General features: G+C 38.8%; 1 protein-coding gene across 6 annotated transcripts; it reads right to left on the bottom strand.

The window, feature by feature from the left end:
- Window positions 1–1,494: 1,494 nt before the first annotated feature.
- On the bottom strand, window positions 1,495–24,304 carry DYNC1I2 (dynein cytoplasmic 1 intermediate chain 2; the record flags this gene model as incomplete). Of its 6 annotated transcripts, none has more annotated exons than XM_079538991.1 (16): window positions 1,495–1,608; window positions 2,294–2,419; window positions 3,388–3,528; window positions 4,354–4,498; window positions 5,531–5,664; window positions 6,045–6,158; window positions 6,419–6,565; window positions 7,520–7,645; window positions 8,211–8,310; window positions 8,403–8,565; window positions 8,797–8,886; window positions 15,762–15,877; window positions 17,080–17,139; window positions 20,209–20,332; window positions 22,677–22,791; window positions 24,197–24,304. In XM_079538991.1, 16 exons carry the CDS (start codon window positions 24,302–24,304, stop codon window positions 1,495–1,497), a joined length of 1,923 nt encoding a protein of 640 aa, XP_079395117.1. The 6 variants fall into 6 exon arrangements, with proteins under 6 accessions (XP_079395117.1, XP_079395118.1, XP_079395119.1 ...); XM_079538992.1 differs by having other exon boundaries at window positions 20,209–20,299; XM_079538993.1 differs by having other exon boundaries at window positions 1,495–1,605; window positions 20,209–20,299.
- Between the last annotated feature and the right edge of the window lie 2,729 nt (window positions 24,305–27,033).

Here is a 27,033-nt window from a genome sequence, read left to right as displayed (position 1 = left end):
GACAAGCCAACACTGGGGGAGCCTACAGCCATTTCCCTTTCAAACCCACAGAAGAAGGGAACCTCTTTAAGACAGAACTGCTGCTACAGCTGTCAGTATCTCTATGAACTGCTTGTAATGGAACGGAAACAAAGATACATTCCAAAACCTAAGAAAAACTGTGCAAACAAGAATAAGTTTGAGTAAGCTGGAAAATAAACCTGTATCCCACTTGTGAGCATAAAAAAAAATCTTCTGAAAAATCATAGTTTGTAGCAGATTAAGAATGAGAGAAACAAAACTTTAGTTGTTCTAACTTGGATTTAGAGTCCTAAGCTGTCACAGGCATCAGTACTTGTATAGTGCTCAGCTGGTACAAGTCAGAACACTTGCTTTAAATTATTAAAAAAATCCCCAAACATTTGTGAACCTGAAGCTAACAAAAATAAAAGGGGGAGAAGATGTTTGATGGGAAAGCTTATAATATCGTAGAAGAGGTTTATTAAGAAATACAGCCTTTAACAGAAATCGTAACATTCCATTTCCAAGCTGTTGAGAGGTTTTTGATTCAAAAGAGATGCTAAAAAGCAGCAAGAAAATTTTTCTTTATCTTCATATGGAAAAAAAAAAATCAGTAGCAAGATTGCAGCTATGGAAATCAATTCAAAATATAGCTCATCATGCTTCAGAAAGGAAAAAACTAACAAGAGTGGCCTTCCTTGTTTTAGCCAACTACCACGATGGGAAGTAAAGGCTGGGAGTGCAAAACTGACATGTGCAGTATAAGTGAAGGCAGGCAGCAGAAACACTCTACTCTGAAACTACTGAAGGGAGACAGATTGGGGGTCAGGGCAGCTCATATAATATTTATTTATGAATCAGTCTCACCCTTTAATGCACCAATTCAAAACAAAAGAACTTCTTATTGTTATTAAATATGTATTTCATCAATTCTGGTCCAATTATGAAATGAATTGTAACTACAGACGTTTTATTCACTCATATTACTCACTACCAGAGCCTGAAGCTTATCTCTATATAAGCAATGAAACTTACTTGGAACATACACATGCATATCCACTTGCAGTTTGAATTAAAGAACCCTTCAGAAACCTACTACCTCATGAAGGCTAATGTGTAATATAGGAAGTTTAGTTTAGAAACAGAACTTGTTTAGAAACACAATTTCTACTTTTCAGAAACATACTGTTTATAAAGTGGAGATTTCAGAAGCTTAACAGCAAATTTACACCAGGTTAGTGTTTCAGCAAAAGAAGTTCCTTGCAAAGTCAAAGTTAACTGTATTAAAAGTTACATAAGTCAAATAATGTGCTTGTACGTTTTATATAAAAGTCAACAATGCAAGATCTGATTTTCAGAGATCATAACACATTTTCCAAGTCCATGGTTGAATCCGCATACTCCCTTAAGCTATTACTGACACTTGCTCATACTTCTATGATACTTCGCATCAAATCATTCATAAGTCTACCACTGCTGCCCCTTTGCAGAGATCTATGCTGGGATGCGGGTTGCAGCTTCCTCTTCCGCATCAGCTCTGTTGGCATTTATTTCTGCCAGTGTTCGGCCAAATCGCGTCCACTCGTCACTGCGAGGAACTGCAATTTGCTGTGGACAAAGATAACATTATTTAAGCTCACCAATGTCTACAACAGAGCTCGTTTTGAACAGCAGAACTCATAAATAACATTCAGAAGAGCTTCCAACAGAACAGCTTGCCTTTCTTAGTGCAACTTCTAAAGTAGTCAAAACATCAACAGCTCTAACCAATGAAAGCAGCAGAATTTGAGGGTGATATATTTAAGTATGCAATGATATCGTGACAAGCTTGCATGAGACTGTCTCTAAGGAAGAAGATTAATGCCACGTCTGCAGCCAGTCGACACATCATGTGCTACTGCAATACGCACGCTTACAATAGCAACCACTTCCCTACAGGATGAAGTCAAGACTGCTTCATTTCAAAACTTATTGTTCAATACTCCTCAAGCAATTGTTTGAATTTACACGAACCAGTTATAATGAACATGAAATCCCTACAAACAAACCTGTTAATGGTTTCATCTTATTCCACCAGCCTGAAAATCAGGTATTTAGTTTCTGACTAGTGTAGCTGCCAGAAGGTATGCTGAAAAGTTATAATAGAATATGTGAAATAGGCACATAAAGGAAATGTTATTTCCTCCCCGCCCTCTAATCACAGAGAGGGAAAGTTAAAAGCAAGTTGCAAAATGCAAGTCCAATAAAGTTGATTGTTCTGTAACGCACTTTGCACAACACGTGGTATACGTACCTCTCCCACATCATATATAACTATTTGGCCCTCTGAGTCACCGACAGCAATCTCTCTCCCAGTATGTGTCCATCTCACACGGTTCAGAGCAGGATTGCCCTCTACAGTAATGCTTGCAGTTGGCACCTGTATTCATTTGAAACATACTATTAAAATGCACAAGGATTTCCTTAATCAAAGACTAGAAAATACTTCATCCATCAGCACTGTATTAAGCAAAATGCTGGACCTGTCGATTTACTCAGTCTGTGGGTCTCAGATGACTCCCAGTGGCCATATGCTATCACTAATGATGTGACCAAAACAACACAATTCCAGCCCTCTGACTTTATCAAAACGCACACCTGCACTCCTGCCATGACACAGGAGCCATTCACCTTGTAGCTCTGTGAGAGAGCAAGGAAGAGCCCTGGGACTTCAGGGAATACTAGGGACACAGGGCAGGGATGAAAGCAGCTGTCTTGGCAGTCCAAATCCAGACTAGAGGCTACAACTGAGTAACTGACTTAAAAACCATGCACTGCCCTATGCTTTTAGAGAAGCCCTTTCTTCTGTATGAACTTTTGTGAAGGTGAAATTTCTAATTGCAGAGTATGCCAGAATTATCCCTTGTCCATCTCTAACAAGTTTAGTCTTGGAAAGGGTTTATACTACAGGTAAGTACATAGCTTACACCAGAAAACCCAGATACTCCATCCTCTAAGTTTAGAAGCAACTTACAATTTCACTGAAGTTATTACTATGGCAACAGCAACATGGCACTAAGAACAACAGTGGTGTCCTGGAGGCAGGTTTCTTCAGAGTGTTAAGCTGTAGGCTGCTAAGGCCACACTGGGGAAGGCCTAAAAGTCACTGGTATTAAACCAGGTATTTTACATTCTTGTTATGATTACAACAATTTAATTACTGCTGCCACTCGTAACGACCAGTCTTTGGAATTATTACACTGCAATCAAAGTAAAATATTCATTAGGCAGAAACTACTGGAGCTTAAGAATATTTAAGGACAACAAAAATACTTGGAACTCTTGTCACTTTTCCAAGTGCACAAACAATTTTCCACCTATATCTGACTGCTAACTTGATTGCCTCACCTCAGTGTCATTGTTGAGATTCCACAGGTCAAGCCGGCCCATCCCATCCACGCAGGCAAACAGGGCAGGGTGTGTTGGAGACCACATAACATCATAAACATAATCTGAGTTGTCTTCAAATGAGTAGAGAGGTTTGTTATTCTGGAAAAAAAAAAAAAAAAAAAAAGTTATTCTGAAAAAAAAAAGACATAATGCAATATCCCAAGTCTGCAATTCATATTCTGTCAAGTAAGGCAAAACACAGAACTTAACAATAACATAAAAAACCCAAACAGCCCCTGCAAAAAGCAGCCAGAAACTAAGTGTATTATCAAAGACATACTTTCCAATGCACAAAGTCTTATCTTGGAAGATACTATAAAGAAATCAGTAGTAAGCCAATACTGTAAGAGATTTTAAACTTAACACATTAAAAATTTCGTACATCAAGAAAAAGCTAATTCAATGACAGCACTGTGTTCCTCAGGAAATCAGCACAACAGAATAAGAAGTAATTCCAGCAAGATGAATACCATGTGTGTCAATTGCAAGTCTCTAAATGCAGTTTGAGATTAGTTTTGGTGCTGTCTCCCAGTCCTCCACAAAATTGTAGCAAAACATTTGTCTTATGCATTAAATGAAGTAACTGAATTTAACAATGATTTGTATTTGATTACACTGTAATCACTGTTGATAACAAAGGGCAGAAGGATGAACAGAATGGATCAGAAGTACACAAATGATGTACAATCTGAAAGCAAAGACATCTTTATGTTGTTAACTAGTTTCGTTCATCAGTTGTCTTCTCTTTGCAGTAAACCAAAAAACAAGCACTAGGAATCACGTGGACTACTGGTAGGGATCTGGAGAGCTTCACACACTTTGTCTTCAGTTTACCTAAGTTTCCTGAGTTGAGCAGCTTACATTATAGCACCACCTTGTGTCAAGGACTATGAAGAAAACCACTGAACTGTCTATTATAGTTACCTTCGTTGTCCAAAGCTTTACTGTCCAGTCAAAAGAAGAGGTGACAAAAAGATGTGAGAAGTCTACAGGTCCAACTGCTGCATGGCAGTGGATACCTGTGATTGGTCCCTGGTGTCCTTCAAACATCTCACTGATTCCAGCTTTGCTGTTTTAGAATATATAACCAAAGTTAATTTCTCCGGAAACCATACATCTGCAGACAGAGATAGCACTGAAACGCATTTTAAATATGAAGACTTTGCTGCTTTGAATGGATGTCCGCCCAACTGCAAAGGCTTAATCTCAACAGGCTCACTGAAGACCAGGCTTGAATACTGACTTTTATTTCAACATTTTTCTTGCTCTCTTTAAGTGCCAAAAATCGACCATGGGGTGCAGAGACTCATTCAGCAGGTACCGACCCACACACATTTAACTGTGTTGTTTTAAAGCAATAGCTAAAACTTTGAATCATATAAAGAACCAAATCCAGACTCAGGAACAAGCACAAAACTCCCACTGACATAAAAGAGGAGCTGCAAGTACAGCTGTGGACACATAAGGGTTCAGACATAAACCAGTAACAATATATCCCTAATAGTCTCCTATCAGAAGTGATGAAAAAAGAGCAGGGGGAAGGGGGGGGGAAAGGGGGAGGAAGATGGAAAGAATGTTACACAGAAGTGATACAATTTCAGCTATTCTGGAGCCAAAAAGCCCTGCAGCAAGGGTGATGTGTATCTGAGATGAAACCTGGACACTCAGTTATATTTAAGAAAGCAATTGATAAGATACAGTCAGACAATTTCAAAATAGATTGAACAGCAGGAGAACAGCTAGCCAATTTAAGATTTGTGCGTGATGTTACTGTACAATTATCTACAGAACTGATACAAAGTTTGGAATGTTCTGCTACAATTCAAATGAATAAAAACCTCAGTGACCTGCACTGCCCCCATCACTGCAAATTCCTGGCCAACGCAGAGAGCATAGGACCAGTTCTGTAATCAAGCTCCTCCTGGTTTTAATGAAGCTCTTGGGAAATAGCATGCACTGGAATTCAAACAGTGCTATTTCAAAGATTGTCAAGAGCAAAGACTAAACGTGTACTAAAAACAATTTTAGCGGTGCAAAGCATACACGGTCCCATCATTTCACAGCTTTTATTTCCTTTGAATAATTAAAAGCTTTTATTCACCTCCCGTGACGGCATGCAGTATAGACTGAGCCTTCTTCACTTCCAACAACAAAGTTGTTGACATCTCCAATAGGGAAGGACATGCAAGTAACAGCCACAGCCTTGGACTGTTTGTGAACCAGCTCCATGCTATCCTGTAGTGAAAACACCAGTAAGTTGCTTTAAGATATATAAAAGAGACACTAACGGTTACAAAGTCATTTAGATTTCTCTAGATTTGTTGTTGTTCTACTTAAGTAGAATTGTACAAGAATAAGTTCTCTCTTGTGCTAACAGCGAATATCACAGAATCATAGAACCACAAGGTTGGAAAGGACCTACAAGATCATCTAGTCCAACCGTAATATAATTTTTACTATGTTCCACAGGGCAGAAAAGGCATTTTATCCAACACCTACTAAGTTTAAGTATAAATGGGTATTGTGAAAACGTTCATTAATTCTTCTCAGATTCATTAAGTTTGCATAAAGTATTTATACAGCATAGATACTATACATACCCAAACTTATCTTACCTGCGGCTGGGAAAGCATGTCTAGGCTCCAAGAGCATATCTTCCCATCAGTTGAGATACTGATCAAGTTATGAGCATTCTGGGTCCCAACAACATTTACACAGTAGACGGGGTGCTAAGAATTATGAAATAATATCAGAAAAAGGAATTACAATTGTAGAGCAGTTAATACACTACAAAATATACAATGTCACTTAATGAAAGAGAAAAGGTTGATCACAGTATGGTACAGAGAATACTCCTGTTCTTCAGCGATAGCACAGGAAAACATAGACAAACATTTAAGCATTATCAATCAAGTGCACCGGACAGAGTTTCCTGGAGGTTAAATGCATCTTAACAGGAAACAGTCTTTGTAGATATTTCACCCCCTACCGTGTGAGCAGCAGCTGAAAGTGGAGTTCTCTGCACTGGAGTTCTCTTATTGCTGCGATTATCCCATAGCACGATCTGGCCCGAGTATGTGCCACCAACCACCAAATTGGGATGAAATTTTGCAAATGTAGCTGACATCACTGCTGACTGAAAGGGGAAAAAAAACCAAAAACAACAAAACACAAAAATACACAAAATCCTATTATTCACTGATGCTACATCTAAAACTAAAAGAAAACCTGACCAGTAAGTTCTTTGCTTTGATTTGATATACTATCTCATTGTTCTGTCACATGTGGATTCTAAAACGTTTTGTGAACACCAGTAAGTAGTTAGTTTTAACCTGTATTCAGAAACAGAAGTTCTCTTTTTTTCCCCACCCCGTTCACATAAATTCGTTTTGCTCCTAGCATGGTTTGTTAGCAAGGGAAGGTCCAGTAATGCACAAATTAGTTATTCATGTTTTGCCACGGTCTGTGGTCATTTTTTCCATGAACCTACAAATCTGTCTCAAACATAACAAAGCTACTTTTACAATCTGGGCTTCGACAGTAATCTGACAACACTGGATTACAATTTGATTCAGCTATGTAATTTTTCATAAATACAACATTTTGAAAGTAAAGTGGCTATTTCAGGCTTGAGATAACGGAAGAAATTTGCAAGATTTTATCTTTCTGCATTTACTGAGAAGCCTCTATCTGCCTGTTTCACTTGCAACATGTGTTTCTAGTTTTCATCCTTGCTCCATCTCCTCAGGCCATCTTCATTTTATTCAGTAAATTAAGCTCTAGTAGTATTCAACTCTGCTCAGTCTCTATACAAACCTTCTTTGTGGTTCAGCCACTGCATAAGAAGGTTTTTGAGCTTTCAAGTAAATTAAAGTGAGTTCTAAAACAAGACTGAATTCTGAATGGTCAGAAATTCTATAACAGAAGAATGTTTCTAAACTGCGTTCTTTAGCTATCACCATCTGTTTGCAAACACATGTGGTTAAAGTGAATGCCAGCCCAATGAAATCATTATATTGACAATCTTAAGGAAGGTAGATGTCCAAGCTCATCAGCATAAAATCTTCATTCTCCTGAGACAGAACTGTACCTGGCAATGAAAGACATACTCTGGCGTAGTCTTCTTGTACTTCATATTCCACACGAGGGCCACTCCATCAGGCTCATGAGGTGCATCCTCATTGTTGTTGTAAGAGGCAACAAGTAATTCTGGGTACTGAAAAATGAGAAAGATTTACAATGAGCAAGATGATTAGCCAGTGGTCCAAACAATCCTAGATTCTTTGTTCTGTGCTGCCAGAACAGGGATCAAAGAAAAAGAGAAACAAAAATAACCTTAAATAATCTCTGTGAGAAATGGCATCAGTTAAAACTGCAGTTGTTACAAATTTAACTCATAAACATTATTAATGGGCACATTAAATTCTTGCTCTTTTATCATAATCTACTTTTATATGTAAAACCCACTACCTTTAATAGAGCTGTCTTCTGAAGCTAATGCTTAACTTTGAAAAGAAGAGCATAAAGGAAGAACCAAACATGCTGAAGACTTTCTCTTTATAATTCAAAGGTTCTACTGCTTTTCACGTAAGATGTAAATTCTTTTTACTATTTGCAAACCATGGACAATTTCAGAACTGTATTCTAAATGTATTCTAAGGAATGCATTTAGAAATACAGCCTATTTCAATTCTACACTCAGAAGGTTCAAGTGGATGGAACAAGAAGAACTTAAAGATGACTGTATAACGTTAGTGGCTTTTTTTTGTTTGTTTTTTTACCTGAGAGGACCAGTCCAAACAACAGACAACACGATGCTTTGACCAACGTTCATCAAAAAACTGCCTATTTAAGGACAGTTTTGCTCCTGCTTGAATCTCCCTGTGAAGGCAATTAGGGAATGTTCATCTCTGACCACTTTTTCAAACAAAAACGTTGTACATTCACAGTAAAGCATTCAGCATTCACATTACCCTTCTTTGTCTTCTAAGTCTCTTCCACTGTAGTCGAAGAAAATATTGATTTGTTCAGAAAGGGCTCTTTCGACAATCCTCGTAGAGTGGTCAAAGAAACTTAAAAACTCTTCAGAATGCAAAATTTGTTGCTTTTCCTCTTCTGTAAGTTCGTGAGGGGCAGCTGGAAAAGGATTACAGGCTTTCTATAGCACATGCTTTCAGAAATTCTTTCCAAGAAAGGGAAACAGCAAACAAACAAAAGTATTTATCACAATGCACAGTGTTAGAAAACTTGTTGCTTATCATCCATGCGCTTTATATTAAGTCACTCAATTTAATTTCAACTCAGTGGAAAAGTTAAAATGTATTAAATATTTTTCTTTGCAGCACAAAACGCTGAGGTGAACCATACCTTCCTCCTCCTCTTCCTTTTTGAACGTTTTTACTTCCTCAGGTTCAACTAAGGGCTTTGGTGCAACCACATCATCATCTTCCTCCTCATCTAAGAAAAAAGTACAACAAGACCATCAGTGTTTTTAGAAAGGAACGGTACCATTCTGTAGGAATCTCAACATATAGGAATGGTATAATTTAGCTTAAAATGGTTCTATTTATAAGACGCACATCCCTGTATAACATCATCTCATACTCTGCCTGCAGCTGGATTTTAGGTGCACTAAAATACATACCTGTATAAGCTGAAAAAAGACCCATCAAAAATTGTAAAGGATCCAAAGTGGAAATCTCTCTTCCAAGCATTTATGATTCTACACACAACCATGTGGTTGATGCATGTTCTGTGTAACATGCTGACACATTAATGCTACAGAATACAGAAAAATCAAATGCCTAAAATAGTCTATAGCACAGCTGCTTACTGAGGATCTGAAACCATCAGCCTAATGGGTCTTTCTGTGGCACAAAGATGGCTTACATTAGCTTTCAGGTTGCTACTCTGAGAGGCAAATTTTGCTGAAGACAATAACAGTGATATTACATTTTTTCTGTCACTGTAAAGGTGAGTCTCATTATCTGTACCGTGTTCGGCAATGAGGACTTCATAGCAAAATGTGTTTTCTCTAATTGCAGCGAATAACGTACGTTACTGTTTGGGAATGCTGACAGGGCTTAGAGCATTTTCTGCATTTCTGCATTTTATTCCTTGAATACCGTAAACCAGAAAACAAGTTTAGATTACTTTGTGTTGTGGAATACAGGCTTCCTGGCTTTTCTTCATCCGCTTTCCCCATATAAGCCTCTGAAAAGACTGTTTTTACCAGCTAAACAGCTACGTCACCTGTCTGTAAGGGAATAGCAGCGGGAGTCTACTGCATGCCTCACCACAAGGAACAAGGCAGTATTCAACATGGACTAGGTTTGTTTGTTGCAGCCATCTCCCCGGCCCACGTTCAGCTACCTAACAACAACCACAAAATCCATGCACACAAGAGAAGCAAAGAAAAAGAAAAAAAAAAGCCTGGTCAAGGGATGGGAACCAGCTGCCAAGCCAGGGTCCCAGCAGCCAGCCAGCTGACTAGATAGCAACAACCAGATGGTACTGCTAGGATTGTCTCTCAGCTATGAGGTGGCGATGGGATGGCACAGCATTTTTCTGCCTGACTGCTTCCAATCATGTCTTTCCCCAATGGCAAGCCTGTGCAATTACCAGCACTCCAGGAGGTCTACAGACAAGCCTTTACCCTGCAAACAAAATACAGCTTGTAGGCCATACCAGCTGCCAAACCACACACAGTGATAGGTTTAAAGAGGTCTGAAAATCTTTCTAACTCCATAGTGTAGGCAATAAAAATATAACTGTACCTGCAGGAAAGAAAGCTTTAAATGACACTGTATAATGCACACAATAATACAAACTCCAACTTAATCAAAATGATAATGACGTATGCCAATCCTACATTACTTGAAATTGAGCGATTTTTACGTTCTGACAAGTTTACAGAACTAGGATAAATGGCATGAATGATTTCAATATATGCTCATACTTTTGAACCAAATGGTGAAGGTTAAAATCTTTCCTTTCAAGGGCCTCAATCAGCCACAAAGGAAAACAGTAATCACTGTCTTTTCAGCCAGCCCAACCGCATTTGTCAGCCCTTTCTCCGTCAATGCAACCAGAGCAATCAACCTGCCAAACATTCAGAATGGAAAAACAATCTGAAAATACAGGGTATAATGCACCTGCCAGTGAAAATGGCCATTTGAAGAAAAGCTAGTGATCTCAGTGACCCTGCTGAGGAGGCGGTGGTGCAAAGGGGAAAGAACGCGTAAAAGAATTCTTAGTGATCTCCACTCTCTTGCACATTGACACTTCCTTACAAAGCATGCCAATTACAGCTTTTGTGCTACTTAAAAAAATAGAAAGCTTTTTTGGGCAAAATAATCATGCAGAGAAACAGAAAGACACTGCTCCTTTTAGATGGATTCGCGTGTACTGCAGACGAGTAATCTGAACACCCTACAACTTGCAGCAATTCCAAAACACGTAATTCTTAATGTCAAATCACTATAAGTGTGAACACTAATTAATTAAAAAAAAAAAAAAAACAAAACATAATGCAAGTTAACAGATGCTATTTTGAGAACAACACACACAGGACTACAAATTCAAGTTACACTTTTATACAAATGGCCCCCTCGCTCTCCCAGCCAATCAATACAGCAGACTGAAGTCATGCCTTAAATTCAGAAATTTCGTTGGGGTCACCATGGATACATTATTCCAGCTCTGAAAGTCCCAGATTAGAAATTTCAACCCAACCCCCGTTAGCCATACTACACTGATTCTAAATACCATTTTCAGTGACAGGAGTCAAATTCTTTACAAATGCAGATGGTCAACCCCTTAGTGCTAAGTGACCTTCTAATCTACATATTTTATTCAAAAGATCATATAGTTGATTGCTCGTGCCTTTTAATGTTTGAAACATAAATGGCATATATTATACAGAGATCTAAATTCCTTCATAGTACTTGCACTGCATACAGCCAGCTGATATTACTGCACTGAAATGCAGGATAAGCACTTATTTTAATACTCTCAAAGTATCAGACATGAAATTGAACATGTCATCTCACTGTGATTTATCTGTAACTACCTAAATCTTAAAACCGCCTCTTCAAAGAAATAAGTCATATGCAAACCTTCTTGGATCCCAGGAAAAAAAAAAGTTGTTGACCTCATTACCCAATAGTGGAATGCTTGCTTCACAAGCACCTGCAGTCCAAAAAGGCACTATGATGTTGTTCAGAAAAAGAGCTAAGAGGTTTTGGTTGTACTTCTCTTTTCCCTCACATACCTGGATTTTATTACCTAGTTCAGGTGCTGGTGTTTCTAGGGAATCAGCTAAACAGCAATGTATTACCCAGCAAACACTGGCAGTTCAGGCATACAATTCCTAAAGAAGCTGCACGTCTAGCAAGTCAAAGATCCACATGAAACACTGGTATACATATTTAGTGTCAGCTATATGAATACAGAAATCTCAAAGGCACTGGCTAACTTCATCCTCATTATTTTCTACTGACTGTACCTATTGGCACTTCAACTGTCAGCTACCACATACAGTTCCTTATTTTATAAAAACAGCTGGTAAGAGTTAGGGAAGTCACATGGCTCTGAACATTGGAAATAGGACTCTGTCACATTAACATATCGATGAACATTCTTTATAACATGCCAAGTGATTAAGCCCATGTTTTTTTCTGACAGGAAGTTGGGAATCCTACATTATCAAGCGAGCAGGAAAGAATGCTTCACAGGCTGCCACTTCCACAAGGACAAATTTCTTGTCAATGAACGCTAAAAGCAGGTTTAACGAACCACAGGATTTTGACTTTGAGTTTACATCAAAATTGTAATGTATTTTGGCAAGGTGGAAAGAAAAGCAGTGCTGTATATTAGGCTGCACCCAGCGATAATGCTATAGAGTGAAGTTCCAGTTGTCTGAGTAATCTGTTGCTGCAGAATAGGTTAATCAAAGTTAAATCATCTGTGAAATGGGTGGCTTTTGTTAAGCAGAGATATCTTCATACCAAGTTTTCCCACATACACTTCACTGTACATTTAAGACCTACACAGGGCAATATGTGAATGTATAAGGCTCTGTTATTTCTTCTTAGAATATTAGAACATAAAAACAGTACATTCACAGTAAGCATCTGAGCATATATTCAAGCACCTGAGAAACCAACATATACCCCCAAGTTGTTGTCAGTCTGCTGAAGTGAGAATTAAAAAGACAGAAGTACTTGGTATCTTCATTCTTAAATGAAATTCTCAAATTCCTCAAGAAGTAAAGCTAGTGGAGCAATACTGTCTGCAGTCAGTGCTGAGTGCATACGCACTGCATTGTACAGTGACACCAAGCAAATATCCTGTTTGCGGGGAAAAGTCTTGATGGAGAGGTAAGCAGAAGTGTATTCAACTGTACAGCTATCTTTCCTTACATTAACCACTTCAAGGACTCAAGAACACATCTCTCTATTGGCTGTGCTGGTGACTTCTTCTCGTGCATATTCCAACTATAGCTTAGCAAATCAAAAAGCAAGAGATCAAATAGTAAGGCAGACAGCCATGCAACAAGAACAGATAAGAATAATGTCTGCACCAACAATTACTGAACTCAGTAGCCAACACAGGACCTGCAGAACATGAAGACATATTCCAGAATACAAACAAATCTGCCTCTCTGTTGCTAAAACTGCTTCTACTGCAGTCTGCTAAAAAGAAATAAACATACAAAGGGAACACAATTTCAAATATATCTTCAGAGACTAGATCCAAAGCCTATTGCCTGATAGAGTATGCCAAGTAGAGGCCAAATAGTAATCCTAATAACTAGTTGACCATACTAACTGAAAAGCACATCCACCAAAACTGGACAATGAGAGAAGCAGGCAGGAGTGTTATACACAGCATCGTGGGAAGTGAAAAATAGAATTAGCAGAAATAGGGATGGCAGAAGGAGGATGCTGGGGAATGGAGCAGCATAACAGTATGTTCCTGTTATGATGGTGACAAAAATTACTGAAGTGGTAGTAATGCTGTAGAGACCCAGATGTTAAGGTTCATTAGTTATTGAAACAAGGGAGAACAGCACCAAGTGTGGCACAACCCTTAAGCCACAATAAACATATTTGGTCCCTAATCCAAAGAACAGGTCATCATTACAGAATGAGAAAAACAAAACAAACACAGCATGTTAGGAGGGAGGAAAAGATAACTATTGTCTCTGCTGCATCCCTTGGAATGACAAACCATTTCATGACTACATTTTATTTCTTTCACATGATAAATTCAGCTGCTACAGTAAGATTAGAATACTAAGGCTATTGAAAAATCTAGAAAAAAAGAACAAAGATGTGAAAAAATTAAATACTGAAGACATGTTTTGATGAAAATCTAAACAAGAGGTTTTGAGCATGAAGATATCTACCCCAACACTATTTCTGTGCTTCTCCTGTGTCATTAGTGATGGGCTTGTATAAATTGAAATCAGTGGAAAAAGCAGCTGTGGGTTCCAGTCTTTGTATGAGAAATCCTTAAAATACTGTGGATTTACCTTCTAAGCCTACTTTGGACTAGGATATCCTCCTACAAAAACTATGAAACACGCTTATTAACTTCAACTTGGGGAAACTGAATATTCCGTACAGTACACATAAGTTGCATCCCGTAGCAGAAAATTTCCTACTCTAAAGAAAACTACATCTATCCTAATCATAAATTGAAATTGATTTCTAGGAGAGGTCTTGATTTTATTCTCTTAAAGGATAAATTAAAAAAGAGCTACCTTCCCAAGACAAACAGTTTCTCGAACACTTTAAGGACATAATAAGGCAACCTATTAGTACTTAAACTCTTTGCACAAAGAGGCAATAGTGCCACTGGCACTGAGGTCACATTCTAGCTCCAGCACCAATGGCTGCATGCAATCTTGACATACTTTCACATCAAGCGGAGATGTGGCTCAAACTGATTTTTGCAGCTGACAAGATAGTGGGAAGAGTTACTCCATATTTAATTTGCCTAGGATGGTACAGCATATCTGTACTACACAGAAGCACAATCATACAAACTTAGTCTACCTCTCTTCTCTAACTAGAAGCACATGGAACTGCCCTGGCTTAGGTTTTGGAACAACTGAATGCTGTCCATTCTGTCAGCGTCTGAGATGAGTGACCTCTGCGTTTTAAAACCAGAACCAGTCAGGTGACAGGTACGCATTGCTTGAATTTAGCTTTCTTACAGCAAACCCCAAATGGGCATCTTCATGCCTATAACTTAAAGCTGACCTTCAAAGCCTCCCCTATGTAACAGTCACTTCATTTGTTGTGCCACAAAGGCTTCTACACAATTATCAACTCTTCTAGTTCTAAGTTAGCTTTCTTCTACTTCCTATCTGAACCACCAGATTAGTTATAGCTTGAATGTTTCTCAACTCAGCTCACAAATTGAAGTATGCAACCACCTGAGGCAGAGAGAAGCGATGCTGAAGTGAAAGTAGCAGTACTTTGCTATATAAGTTTGCTAATATAAATTCTAGTAACTTTCTTGTACATGAGAAATAGGCAATCGGATGCTCCAGTTTGGGAGGTCTTGAAGAGAAAAAGCTTTCTAAGTTTGCAGTGGACAGCTACTACATACACTGCAGCAAAAGCAAATACGTAACTAGACAGAAATTCAGCTAAACTTTTCTGTGGAGCAACCATCCTAGGAAATTAAGAAATGAAACAAATAGGATTGTTATCTTGCAGCAAAGTCAGCACAGTACACCCTACAGCACAAAAGGACCTAAAGCTAACAGGACTGCCAAGCATATCTAATGAAAATGTTTCCATCATCCTCTGCACAAAAGCATGGCACTAGCAGCATTTTAAAGTGTCAAGAGACAAGAATTAAGAGAGGTTGTTCTCTCCACTTTATGGATATGCAGTCAGAGAAAAAACATACCTGCTGTCACTCTGTTCACTCAGTTTGTTGTATAGATACAATGCTTCCAAAAAAGTTCTGGGGGAGTTCTCAATCCAAAATATATCCTACTTTCATTTATTGGTTGACAGCTACTTAAGAAACTGAATGCCTAAACATACACTGAGCAATCAATTGCCACATACTATCAGTAAGAGTAATGCTACAATTAAACAAGATGTAGAATGCCAGTAATGCTCTTAAGGCAGACCTACAAGTGTTTAGCAGTAGAATTTATACAAATTATATCACAAATCAACAGCCATTCTACCACATTAAGTTTTGAGATCAAAACTGTTGGCTCTAATTCAGCCAATCACTAAAAAAAAAGAAAAAAAAAAAAAAAGAAAAAAAAAAAAAAAGAAAAATAGTGCATTAACATTCACCTTCCTTTGGCTGAGTTATAACAGGTGTTTGTGTCTCCTTTGTATACGTAACAATTTCCCGAGGAGGAAAGTCAACTTGTGTGATTTTGGCCATTCCAAGTTTAACAGGTCCGCGTCTACATAAAATTAATAGAAACATCAAGGAAAAAGAAGTTAACTTCATGAATTACTTTGTGTTCTGTCTACAGCAATACAAAAATCATCAAATCACAGCATAGCTTTGTGAAACTTAAGACCAGCGGAAACTTATCCCTGAAAAAGTCACAAGATCACAATCAACACTTTATTATCACTATTATTTAAAGTCACTTATATCCACAGCTAAGACAAAAATGTGCAAATATACACAGGTATCTCAATTAAATGATATCACTCTGAAGTTTTGCTCTTCGCAGCTACATACAGTACTGCTACATATGTGAAATACCCATATTGTCGGTGGGACAGATCTGCCTGCATGAGCTGTGTTTGTAGGGGTTTTAGGACTTCAAAACTTAAACAAACCAGCTTCATTACTCTGAATTAAAAAGCATTTTCTAGATTATTTAATTTTGTCATCATTTTTATTTACTTCTAAGATGCAGGCCTGAAGGTCACATATTGACAACGACTTATCCATGGTGCAATACTCCAGTGTACATCACTGGAAAGCTTCAAATATTCTGCCTTTAGCTTATGAGACATGTCAGAAATATGGAAGCAGCCAGGATCAAATTACAATGCAAAATGTATTTCCAAAACCAACAAAATATTAATTCAGTTTCTGTAACATTCTGCTCAACCTAATTATCAAATGTACAGTAGTAATAATCCATTTTTCTTTTAAGTACCTATATGAAGCAAAATTTCATATTATTTTCTAAGTTAGAAATGGGAAAAGAAAAAGCTTCTGGGCAGAATTGTAACTCAGAGCATAACGGTTTCATTATGTGATTATAATGAGTTACAGCTTCTATAAACATATTTGTCATTTATGCACATCATAAGAAACGATGGGAGTCATTCCATTTTTAAACATATAGTTATTCTAAGCATTATCAAGACATTACTGTTAAGTTTACATCTTGCCAAAGGAAGACTCAAAGAAAAACGTTAGTAAGAAAGCTCTATTATTAGAAATAAGTATGTCACTTACATTAAATAAGACCAACATTTCCCACTGTGAGCCAACTGCACTACATCTAAGGACACTAAACTTCTCTAACTCACAGAACAGTCTCCTAACAGTAACTCAAAGTCTGAAGAAAAAGAAAGTAAGCTCTTATGCTCATTATTTGCAAGCGTATGAAAGAAGGAATATAAGAAATCTATGCAATACCCCAGATCGGAATCAGAGTGGAGCTGAAGAACTGATGGATCAGTATCCCAATGCAGCGTCCTGATACCACAGGTTGAACAAATCATGCAGCATTAGCAAAAAAGGCCAGAGATTAGTGAAGCAAATACACACTATGAAATCCTAGAGTTACAGTAAGCTTACAGTTATTTCATTGTTCACAAGAAACGAAACAATGTAACATCACTTAAAAGAAATTCAGCAAATATTCAGTGCAACGATACATGCAGTCAATGCAAAAGTTAAAAAGCAAAAACAGACCCCAGAGCTATTAGGAAAGAATTAAATTCATGTAAAGACTGAAAGTTAAAGATCTGCAAATGTAGCTTTTATGACAGGCTAATACAGATATTTTAAACAGTGATGAGAACTACTAAGAACTTCCTTTCTAAATCTGTTCATATCTGTCCATGCCTTAAGATGACAGATTTGTTAATATAACGCAATCTTGCCCAGAGCAGTAAATATGTGGAGGAAATGGTCATATTGGTAAAGGAAATGAATCAACACACAAACCTTTTGGTAGAGGGGCAAAAACGCATTTCCACTGGGAAAGAGAACTGCTAGAGTTTCCAAGCTGTGACACTGCAGTAATTACGGGTTAAGCACTGCCTTGGGCTTCTAAGTGTCATCTGTGTTAGAGCCAACTCCACTGAAGATATTTAAATCCCATGGAAATAGCAGACTTAATATTAGTAACACGTTACAAAGTCCTGCTCAATAACAAACAGAATAGATCCACTTCAAGCCACTTTCAAATTAAAAGAAAAATGAAGTGGAAACTTGCCTTCCCCTTCATATTTTTATTTAGTCCAACTCCTGCCTTCAGACAGTTTAAGAACGACCATATAAGAGATTAACAGACAAATATGCATTGATTTCTGAAACTTTTAGATGCTATGTTTTAAAACATTTTAAGATTTTTAGATGTTTTACAGCAAATCAAAAACAAAGAACCCATTATTCTACTAAGGCAAGTCAGTAAAAAGTAGGTTTCCACTTGTATCCCAAACATGGCAATGTTCTTAGAAAGCAAGTGCAGAAATCCAAAGGTAAAACTGATTGCCAAAATTTATAAGCCATGTAATGAGCACTCAAAATTGTGGATGCTCCATTTATTACCTCATTCTTGTAGAGAGTGTACTAGAAGAATAGCTAGTCACACTAAAAATAATTATTACAAATCCACCGTACTCAATGACCAAATCATTCCACATAACTTACATTACATCCATTGCCATAGCTTAATATCTGAATCTCTAAAACCTTTATGTATGTTTTGTGCACAAAATTAATTATTCTGCCCATGCTCTTTATGCACCTACTGTTTGTCTTGATGAAATAGACAAGTTTTGGTGCCCAAGACTTCAGGCTGGAGATGGTTTGCACAGATTCAATTTTCCATGGATACAAAAAATGAAACAGAGCAAAGCAAAGCACCGCCTACTTAAGGCTTAGCTCTTACTGAGGTTACCCTCCTGCTTTTCAAAGCTTTTTTTTTTTTTTTTTTTTTTAAAAGATGAAATTATGTTCTAAAAATGTATACAACAAAAAACACTTGCAATAGCTCTTCAGTCATACCAGGGGTAACCTGCCTTACTTGCCTTTTAAATAGTTAACAAAACAAGTACTATGGTACTTATTTTTTTTTCCTCAAATATTGTTTTAAGAAAGTAATGTTCAGAGATACAATAAATCTATTAGTTATGTATCACATGGATATAAAATACTGTTTCTTTTGTTTCCCAGAAGTTTGTTACACCTTAAGTGAATTTATATATCAAATCATCTATTTTTTTTAATTCTAGGAAGCAAATTTAAATAGAAAGTGACAATTTGATAGCCGGTAATAACAGATCTCAAATAACTTAAAACTTGCTAGTAGCCCAGTTGAGAACAACACTACTGATTTTTCAGTTACATGACAAGTGATTTCCAATTGCACTATGAATAAGCTAATCTGCTAACAAATCTGCACCCGAGCATTTAAAAAAACCTTGAGGTTCATACCTGCTGCATGTTGTAATCCTCTCTGCCTGTACTGACTTACTGGTTCCTGCTCAGAATTAAACAACTCGTAAACCTTTGTGCAGCACATTAAAATCTTGACTATTTTCAGGCAGAGATGGCATGTAGTGACACAGACGTAACCCACGTGCATACAAGGATTTCCTACAGCCCTTCTAAAAGATGTTTCAAAGTGGTTTAAGTATTCAGTCCTTCTCCAAAGCAAAGACTCATATAAGCATGAATGTAATTTGAGATAGCTGTGCTTTAACTAAACTTCACCCACAATGTATATTCAGGAAATTAAAGCACATGAGTAATTATCTTGTGGGGGAAAAAAAATATCAATATTAATAGGCAAGCGTTGCTTGTGTTCACAGACAGGGCCTGAGAAACAGTAAAAAAATTTCACCTATGAATCTCCACTCTGAATTTGTAGTTTGACAGAAATATTTGACAAGAAAGCATTTCTGAAGCTGTTATGCACAACACATCGCTCAAAGGGATAGAAAAAGCATTGGCATTGAAAAAAAAAACAACCCAACCATGGCTGTACTAATGCTATCCTTTGGCCAAATGATAGAGATCCTAAGTGGTACAGGCAAGTTCTGAAAATGGCTACAAGGTAGAAGATCTTGAGAAATATAGTTCTGACTATAAAAAAAAAAAAACAAAAACAAACAAACAAAAACCAACAACAACCAAAAAGTAGAAACAAGGCAAAATTTGTAGACAGTATCTCTTATTAGATCGAGTAGAATGGAGGGAAGGAGACAGCCTATATCCATTAGAAAGCTGAAAAGAGCTCAGAAGTTTGACCCCTTAGTTGTTTTACTGTCAAAGACATTCATGCTTACAAGGATATTACCACAAGACATTCAGACTCTTTAAAGTTTAAGCTCTAAAAGTTTAAAAAACTCTAAAGATCACATTAGCAATCTGAAATTCATTCCGTGCAGTTGCATTTCAAATGTTAAAGTAAAGCACTCTGTAAGTTAACCACTGTTCACAGATTCAACATTATTGTAGAGTCGACCCTTGATTTCTTAAGTTTAATTATCCTGAATGTAAGCATTAAGCCCAACAGCAAACAAGGTGACATACCTGGATCCAACGGCGCCATCGCCGGAGTCCTGGCTCCCAGCCTCACTTGGCGTACTCACGGATTTGGAAGACGGAGAGGTAGGAGGAGGGACTAAATAGTGAAACAGACAGGTATCCGCTGTTACTACTCGCAGAGGTTGCACAGCTTAGGATGTTTTCAAATTAATTCAACATGAAGTATTAAAAAAAAAAGTGATGGCAAACAAAAAAAAAAACATGGATGAAAATGAATAATAGAAAGAGAGGGGAAAAGACAGTGTTAACATTTCATGCTGGATTCCATGCAATTGTTTGGTATTTATGCATCTGGTGCATACAAGAAGATATGGAGGTAAAGGCATTAAAAGAAAAGAAAGGAAAATAAATCTTTAAAATCTGAACTTTTAACAAATGGTAGCACCAGTTTTGAAAGGGTGTTTCCACCAAATCATGTTGCTTACACATCAAAGAAAAGCACTTGTTAACATAGCTCTGATATCAATGTCTATTTTTTCAGAAAACTGAAAGTATTTAGTTTTGTATCTTTGCTTCTGATCATATAATCACAGAAGTGCAGACCAAAAAAAAAGTGGCTTTGTGATGGAGCATATTTTTGCTTTAGCTGTAACCAAATCACCAAAGTTCAGTGCGTCACACTGATGTTTGTTAGTGGTGCATTTTACGGGGGAATCTTCATGCTTCCTCTCTTTTCACATGACAAGCAGCCTGGTACTGATACAGTAGAACTTGTTGATAGAAGTCAGTTCATTCCCATCACTTAGATGAAGACTGCAATTGCATTTTATGAAGCAACATGGTTTTTTTTGGAAAGGATACATAACAACAAATGATTACCATGCACTCATGCAATTTAAGCAACACAAAGCTACTTCAAAACACCTTTTAACTTTTCTTTTAGAAAGTGACTTTTATTTTTCAAAGAAGCAGTGAAACTTATTAATGAACCTTAGGTTTATGCTTAAGAATAAGGATGTCCGTTCAAGTTTCTTTTATGCTTTTAGAAATGTGAAACATTCATTGTACACATTCACTCCTTAGCAACACTAAAGAAGAAACTTCAACCAACAAATTACAGCTACTAATTGGTATCCATCATGGCAGGGCGAGCACTGAAGGAGAATTCTGAATTCAGGTATGCAACATTTCAGGAGAATTTCTTGAAATCACCACTATGTTGGGAATTCTGAAGAGTGCCTCCGTCCTATCCCAGAACAGAGATGTGGTTCTGGTTGACAGAAATTTCATCCTGAATTTGAAAAACAGTCAAGATTTTGACTGTTTTTAATTAATGGGCTTTAGTTATTAAAATTGCATGCCTACAAGGGGACTTTCATATACATCTGAAAATCATATAGTTATACTTCATAAATACATAAGTGTATACGGATGCGTACGAAGCTTTCATGTTCTGCAACTCACCATCACCACCTACTGAACAGTTTATACTAAAAGCAATGTCTGTAGGCCTGTACATTCCAACGTTTCTGTGCATTACTGGAAATGATGGCACTTTAACGTCACCCTCTTTTAATTGAACAGGTGAAATTAGCAACTTATCTAGAACTGCCTGTACTGCTCTATCTCGGGGTAAGCACGCCAAAAAAAAAAAAAAAATCAGTAGTTTCGTTTGATGCTACAGTGCCCTCTGGTGGCACTATCCCAGTAGAGCATGCTAACTTGAAAGTTCTTCATTCACTAGCAAGTGGTTTCTTATAAAAAGGATAAGCATGCTTTTTTCCTCTGTCTTACCCTAAGGTTTCTTCAATGTCATTTGCTGTGCTTTTATAATGTGTGGACTGTCCAAAAACAGTTGTTAAGATGTAATCACACAGACATAGCCATAACCAATTACTATTACTTTTTGTTTGCAAACTCAGTTGAAATAGACTCTTGTCACCACTGAGCCAAACTGAAAACTAAGTTTTAACTCCTCTTTGATTTCAGAACTAGAGACAAAAAAGCAGAGTTGAAGTATCACCCTTTTCACCTTCATCTTCCAAAGGGAGGCGGCTAAGTAAAGGCAAACAGCAACAATACAATAAATCAACTCATAGAAGAGCAGCATAGATATGAATAGATATGAATCCTTGACAGTTAGATTTTATACTTAGCTTTGCTACTTCTCCATCAAAGTCAGTCAGGTAGTCAGTTTAAGATAAGGAAAAATTAGGAAATAAAGGGCGCAGCAAGAAAATGTGCCAATGTCATAAGAAAATCTCAGAATTAAAGACTAAGCATTATGGAAAGAGAAAAAAACAAACAAAAAACATCAGAAGAATAATGTGCAAGAGGAATATAATATTACATGTGTAACATTATAATCAAAACACTCCAAATAATCTACCAAGTTGAAAATATATCTTATACAAGTATTACTAGTGATATGTAATGAAACAATATATAATTGCCACAAACACTAACAACAAGGGTAAAACATTTATCTCATAAAATACTATGAATATTCCTACCGACAGGAGACTCCGGTGTCAAGCCCATGCTCTGAAGTAATGCTTCAGCTTCTCTTCTCTTCTTTTCAAGGTCAGATTCTTCTTGAACAGGAAGAACATCCTTCTTCTGATCAGTCTAGAAATAATTCAATAATTGCATTAAGGTATTTAAAAGGCATTAAGAACAGTTTCATCTTATTTCTGAGATCTAACCACTATGTTTTCTGTGCTGCTAAAACCTATAAGACACATTACACACCTCGCAAATAATTCTGATAGATCTTTCTGTAGATAAAGTAAAACCAGACAGGAGGAATTAAGAGGTTTTGTAGCTTTAGTACTGTCTTCAAGTCATTTTTTTTAAAATTTTCTTTATTAGTTCTGTTCAAGTTGTTTTATTATCTGCTAGATTTCACATGCACACAAAAAAAAAAGGCATAAAATGACACCCTTACTCACATGCAATTTAGAAATAATGCGGGCTCTTCAGTGAAAGATGCTGATATCTCCATTTTTTCCCAATTTCATTTAACTGCTCACACAACTACATAAATTTAACTCCTAGCTTAAGTGTCCACAAGTCAGTCACTGGCAAGCACGTATTTTTAATTTTTATTATAGAAATACCAGACTTCAACAGAAGCAGCAAAATCCAGACCCAGTTACAATAATCCTACAGAATAAAGAAAGTTTCCTCCCATGACTGCACATTATACCTTTGACCTACTGTACATCTTTGAAAAAAGCCTTTTCCAAACTTGAGAGCAAGTTCCCAACTGATAAGCTACTGTATCACGGGTGGAAGCACAAGCACAGGCAATGCAGAATTACATCATCATCAGAGCACAAGTGTAGGATTTCCCTGAATCATTTTGCTGGCAGATGCCTGGGCTTCAGTCATACACTAACTGAGAACATCTTCAAGATTGTAACTAAAAGAAGAGACGTCATGAAGAGGTGACACAGCACACCAAAGTACTTCAGCAGACATTCTGTTTATGATGTATAATCCCCTTTCAGGAGAAATTTAGCAATGTACCACAGATTGTCACATAACTTAGCAGAAGGAAATCAAGCATAACAAATCTTGAGTAAGAGAGCCAAAGAACACAGCACATTGTTTGTATGGTAACAATACCAACAGACAGTTCATACAGACATCTCTGAAACTTCATTTTAGAACAGAGTTCTCCAAATTATGCCATTGCAAATAATGAAACAGAGTTTTTGAGTAATACTTCAGCCACTCCTCACAGTAATTTCATTAACAATGTCCCATGCACACAAGACTATCATTCTTATTTCTAAAAACGCAAGCATTTTCAAATCTACCTTACTGCATGGATAATTCTAAAAATCAGGGTTTTTTTTAATTCTCACAAAACATAAGCTCTACACTTGCACAGATCATTAAATTGACATTCCCTAGATAACACATAGCAAGTGACTAAGTGAACCTTCTCTTTCTAGGCACGTTACATATATTTGGGGCAAGTTACATAACCAAACAGTCAGCTTTCCAAGAGAAAACAGTTTCTTACTTCTTTTTTCTTTCTTTCTTCCTCCTTTCTTTTCTTCTCCTCTCTGATCTGAGCCAATCGCTGCTTCTTGCGCTCCAACTCCGCCTTCAGTTCACTTTTGTCAGACATGACTGCAACACTGATCAACACAGAAATCACTCCAAAAGGTTCTGTTTGGTTAAGATTGCTTATTTACAGGAAAATTGCTATCGTTAATGTAACTGTGCTAAGTGGCTAAAAACAGAACAGTGAAAAGTCCTAAAATCATAATTGAAGTTACATTCCTGTTTTCACATTTAGCAGATTCTCGCTGCTAAAAAGATTGATTTAAAAGACAGAAGGATGACAAGGTGACAGCACCTCTTCCCAATGCATTTCTGAAGCTTTTTTGAGACACTACTTTGAATGATACATGGAGCTCTGAAGACGAGGTTATATTACGTTGCACAGAATTCTATACAGCGCCAGAGCCACCTACAGTACTTACACACAGCAAACAGTAGGACGGGTGCCCACACGCACACACTGCAGCCCCTAAATTACTGGCACTTTATAACCTAGCAGGATAAACATGATGCACCCTGTTAGATGTGCCTGCAGTAGCCAAAACACCAACCTAATCAAAGATGTGGTAGTATTACTGTAATTGGCAAGGAGAGTAGGTAACTGGAGGGAGGCAAAAAACACCCTGTAAAGTATGTGCATTGCTGATCTTTTGTCTTTCATTTTTTGTCTTTCATTTATAGATCTTGTGTATGCTGCTAAGAAATGGGCGGGGCTTCAAAAGACAGAAATTCTACCAAAGACTTGTTAGATAAGTCATTTGGTTAAGCACAGATGGGAAAGCCAAGCATAAACAAAAGCGGACCAAACCCAAACCCTTTCAGGAGGCGATGAGTCGGAAGACAAGCAGGAAAAGCCGTGTGAGCAGGCAGGGCCAACAGCAGCTGCATCTTCCTGCTCAGCACATCCACGCCAGTAACCAAAGCAAAGGAGTGGCTCCAGCACGGCTGCGGGCCCCACAGCTGTTACACACACGCACCAGCGACGCAAGCCTTCACAAGTGCAAAACAAGAACACCCACACGTGTCTGCACAGCACACCTAAGAGCGGAGCTCCATGCAAGCCTCCCACCTTAACCCTGGTGCACACGTCGGCAGCTTTTCAGCCACGTTCTCTGCCAACGTGGAAAGGTTAATAGAAAATAACGCACCGCCGGCACTGCAGAGCGGCACCGGCCGGGCCGCGCTCAGCTCCAGGCCCCACCCGCGGCCGCACCCCTCACGGCCGGGCCGGGTGGCACAGCGGCGGCACAGCGGCCCCGGCCCCGCTGTGAGACCCCGCGCACCTGCTGGCGAGACCCGCTCGGCTCCGCGCCCTCCAACCTCGGCTGGGCCCAGCGCCCGCTCCGCTTCCGCCCGTTCCACAAAGGCGGCGGCAGCTGACGGGCGGCGGCCTACGGCGGGCGCGGAGGCTCAAACCGGCCGCAGGGCGCCGTGGGGCGCGGGGACTTACGGCGGCCGCGGAGGCTTCAACGCGAGACGACGGGGAGCAATCGCAGGAATTCGCTCGAGAACGGGCGCGGAGAGACGCGAGAGGGCGGCGGGCGCTTTCAGAGGCCTCAACGCCGCCCCTTCTGCCGACCGCCGACAACGCGGCTGCGAGAACGACGACGCCCGGAGTGCAGCGCGCCGTGACGAGCAGGCCTCGCCCTCGGCGCCCGGCGGCGTGAGCAGGGCCGGGCGGGCGAGGTGCATCATGGGAACTGTAGTTCTGCGCGCGCATGCGCATCCCGCTCTGGTGCTCCAGGGTGGCCGTGAAGGGGGCAGTGCGCGGGAAGTGCGCGTGTGGCGGTGGCCGTTAAGGGCGCCTTGCGCCTTCACCACACGGTGCCGCGCCCTCGCGCCTCTGGCAGCGGGCAGCCCTGAGGTGAGCGGGCAGGGCCGGAACGCCTCGTGGAGCGTGACAGGCAGGTATGAGGTGATGCGGTTTTTGCTTTGCTCAAGTACCAGCTGATAGTGAAGTGACGTTGCGGTTCCCCAGTGGTCCTAAGTTAATGAAATAATATTGCCGATTGTTCCCTTTGGAGATATATATCATGGTTTTCTACCTTTTTTCCCCTGAGCCGGTGATGCTGGCAGCTAACATCTCCAAGGAGTGCTCGATTCCTCAGAGCACTGATCTTTCAAAGACTATTCACCAAAGCAGAAGTAACGCAGGCAGCACATCTGCCTCGAGTGTGAGCTCACAGCAGTCTGTGAGAGGCAGTTGCCAGAGGCAATGACAGTCATCCCCAGAGATGGTTAGATTCTTTGCTATTGCAAACGCCATTAGTTTATTTTAAATCACTGAGTCTCCGAGGACTTAGGTCCGTTGAGGATATGCTCAGAATTCCTGCTGGCTGTGTCTGCATTGAGGCTCTATGAGACACAAACTGAATGGGTTGGTTGGTGCTGTGCTGGGATGGCTCCCAGCCCAGGTTGCTGCAGGAATCATTCTCTGCAGCCTCCCGCGAGGCTCGGGATTCATGCTGCACCTTAAGAAAAATGAGAAGAGCTGTCTGTTGTCTAGATGGCTTCTGATTATCAGATAACATCTGTGTATTTTGTGAGGGTATGGGTGTTACCATTTGAGGAAACTGTAAGTGCTTATCAGTGAAACTGTCAAAGAAAATTGTATGATGTGCCAGAAAGGGGATTCTTTCTTTCTTCAGAGATGGAAGTGTGAAAGTAATGAACTTCCACAAGCAGCTCTCATCTCTGATTTTTTTTTTATTAACCTGAGTTTTCTAATGTCACTTATGATAATATGCTTACATTGGAGCAGAAATGTATGTCTTTATTGTTGTATGCTGTAGC

The sequence above is a fragment of the Tetrao urogallus genome, assembly GCF_951394365.1.
Source record: "Tetrao urogallus genome assembly, chromosome: 8".
Classification (NCBI taxonomy): domain Eukaryota; kingdom Metazoa; phylum Chordata; class Aves; order Galliformes; family Phasianidae; genus Tetrao; species Tetrao urogallus.
The sequence above is the reverse complement of the archived record's forward strand: the minus strand, read 5'-3'. Positions and strand labels throughout refer to the sequence as shown.